Source organism: Myotis davidii, unplaced genomic scaffold (genome assembly GCF_000327345.1).
Source record: "Myotis davidii unplaced genomic scaffold, ASM32734v1 scaffold317, whole genome shotgun sequence".
Lineage (NCBI taxonomy): Eukaryota > Metazoa > Chordata > Mammalia > Chiroptera > Vespertilionidae > Myotis > Myotis davidii.
In genome coordinates this window covers 3,404,951-3,407,800 of record NW_006288994.1, presented here as the reverse complement: position 1 = coordinate 3,407,800, position 2,850 = coordinate 3,404,951, and the positions used below count along the sequence as shown (strand labels likewise).

General features: G+C 49.2%; 1 protein-coding gene across 1 annotated transcript in view; it reads left to right on the top strand.

Moving 5' to 3' along the window:
* Window positions 1-2,477, top strand: part of LOC102760915 (gasdermin-C) — a 48,514-nt gene extending 46,037 nt beyond the window's left edge. The window contains exons 10-11 of the mRNA XM_015562296.1: window positions 33-140; window positions 777-2,477. Of these exons, the coding sequence (XP_015417782.1) occupies window positions 33-140; window positions 777-1,016 (348 nt within the window). The 3' untranslated portion in view covers window positions 1,017-2,477. The remainder of the gene's footprint in view (window positions 1-32; window positions 141-776) is intronic.
* The last annotated feature ends 373 nt before the right edge of the window (window positions 2,478-2,850 follow it).

Genomic DNA, 2,850 nt, shown 5'->3' with positions numbered 1-2,850 from the left:
TCCTTTACCTGCTTGAAGCCTTAATGGGTAAGAGTGGTTTAGAAAGAGAATGGGGTTGGCCTCCCAGAGCCCCGAAATGGCTGCATGTTCTGCTGGCTCAGTCTATGGAGAAGAGGATCCTCCTCCCACAGAGGGACCTGGTGAGCACCCCCAGGGGCCGGCGTCCTGGGAATAGAGTGAGGGAAGCCGGATAAGAATGGCTCTGAGAAAGGAGAGATGACTGGGGTTGCTGCTGGGAGGGGAGGGGAGGTCCCGGTGTGGGCCTGGGAAATCCGGGCTGCATCTCCATCTGGGAAACAGGCCCAGTGGGCATGAGTCTACCTGGGGAAGGTCTCTGTTTCTATGACAACAGTGCAGAGGGCCCCTCCCCCCAGTTCTAAAATAGCCATCTGTGAATACAGGTTTGGGAAGCTCAAAGGATCTGAGTTATCTAAACCCCTGCTGTACTCATACAGTTACCATTTGCAAATTGTGCACTCTGCATGTATGTATATGTAAGTATACATGTGTGTACAGACATGTACACACACATTACACATGCAAGCATAAACATACAATTCTAAACCCCACTATTTTCTGAGTAAGTGTCACTATTTAGCAGCTCAGTAATTTCCAACAATGTGTCCGTGGTCACGCTGACTGCAAACAGGACCAGGAGTGACCCCAAAAGTCCTGCCCCTGCAGTTACCCTGCATGACCTCTGGCCCTGGGGACGGAAGGTTCTCTCGTCTTGACCTCAGAGGCTGGCCTGTAACATCTGATACTGTTTCTTCAAGGTGAGAAGCATCCTGGAGCCCAACCTCAACTGCTTCGAGATCACTCCCTTTACACTCCAGCCTGAGCTCCTGGCCCCACTCCAGGGGGAGGACTTGGCCATTACCTATGGGCTGCTGAAAGAGCGTGGCCTGAAGATAAAGCTGAACAGCCCCAGGTCAACCTGGGACCCGGAAGCCAAGGAGTCCATGTCTGCCCTCTATGGGGCCCTCTCTGTGCTCAAGCAGCTGGCTGAGGCCTGAGCCATCCTGGGAGGCAGGCCAGGGTGTCGGTCCTAGTCCTGTCCTTTGCTGCAAACACCCCCAGGCTGTTCTCTGTATCGATGAGTTTGTATCTATTCCACAAATAAGTGATAAGTCTTTGTCTTTGATTTATTTTGCTTAGCACAAGACCTTCAAGGTTGGTCCATGTTGTCACAAACCACAGGCGACTCTGGCTGCTGAGTGGGGGATGGGTTGGAAGGTGGGGGCCCACATGGATGTAGGGAGAACATTGAAGGAGTTTCTCTAATTGCCCAGGCACTGAGTGGTATATTTTAAAAGATCAGTGGTATATCTGAAAAGGTAGGAGCTTGAAAAGTAGATATATTTAATTCTGGTTGAAATAGATCCCAGGAATACTTGGGGGATATACATGTAAACTCATAGGATCACATTCTGTGCTTCATCTATTGAATGACCTAGATTGGCGCTATTTTCTAATGAATTTATAATTGACACCAGAAGGTGGCAGCATTGACACACAGAAGGAAGCTTGTTGGTGATGGCACTTTCCTTGATTTGCTTTGGGACTTCTGAGTTAAAGGCAGACTGCTTTCTCTGCTCTGCTCTCCCATGGCCCTCCCTGCCTTTTCCCTTCTCCTTTGCTGCCTCCCTGCTGCATTTAACGTGGAATAGGCTGGGAGAAATGGGGCCGGGGCAGAGGGGGTCAACACTGGCTTCTTTTTATAGCCTCTAGAACCTTCCTTTTAAACACTGCATTGGTTGTATTGAATAATTCCCATAAAGAGCTCTGGGAGGTAAGAGTGAGTTATGGGGAACTTAGAGCTGTTTCCAGTGTTTCCGGAAACGCCAGCCCTTTGGCTGGGATTACTATGGTTCTGTGGGAAACCTGTTGTCTCATGCTGAGCCCAGGCAGAAGCCCTGAAGAGCTTGAATGTCGCTCAGTGAGCAGGGTATATAGTTTCTAAATGAATTCAGCCAAGCACAGGAACTGTTTAAAATATTGCAACCTTAGTCAACCCATTGGAAAGCAGGGCTGGTGCAAATGGTAGGGGGACTTATAATCTGATAGAGAGAGCACCTGCATTAATCTGAAAAATAATCACATCATTTTAAATCTTAGAACACATATACTAGTACTTATGTGAATAGGGGGTTAAGTTGTTCCTAAGTTTTCTTTCCAAGGCCTGTGGGAAGGGATGGAGGAGGTGACTCAGCTGTGAACCCAGCAAGCAGAACCAATAAGCATGGTCAGACAGACCCACCAGGAGTCAACACATCATCTCATCAACATCATCTCATTTCCTGATGACTAAGGACAATAACTGACATCTGGGGAACCCCAGGGCTGCGCATAGCTGCATTCCATCCCCAGCCTCACCCCAGCCCCTTCCCCTGTATAACCCTGCCCCTCATTGAATACTTGTAAGCACCCTCTCTTCTTGGTTGGCTGGCCTTCTCAATAAATGTCTTCTATGATTACACCTTGCCTTCGTTATTGGACACAGCGACAGGCAGCCCGAGCCCAACCAGGGGTTTCCTGGTAACAAAAATGTGGGGATTTGCTGTCTTCTTGGAGAATGGAGCCCGTCCTCATGAAGAATTGCTGCTGCACAGGTCTGGGCTGGAGTCTGAGGTCACCGCTGGGCGACCTCTGCCGGACAACTCCATTCACCCCGCTTCCTTTTCCTCCCTTCATTGGGTTGTTATTGAATCAAATTAAATAATGTCTACAAAGAACCTACCCAGTGCCTAACACGTAGGTGATACTCAATAAGCTGTTCTCGAGTGAACTGAACCGAGACAACAGTGAGGGACACCTTGGAAGCCTGGGTGTCCCTGCTGTGGTCCCAGG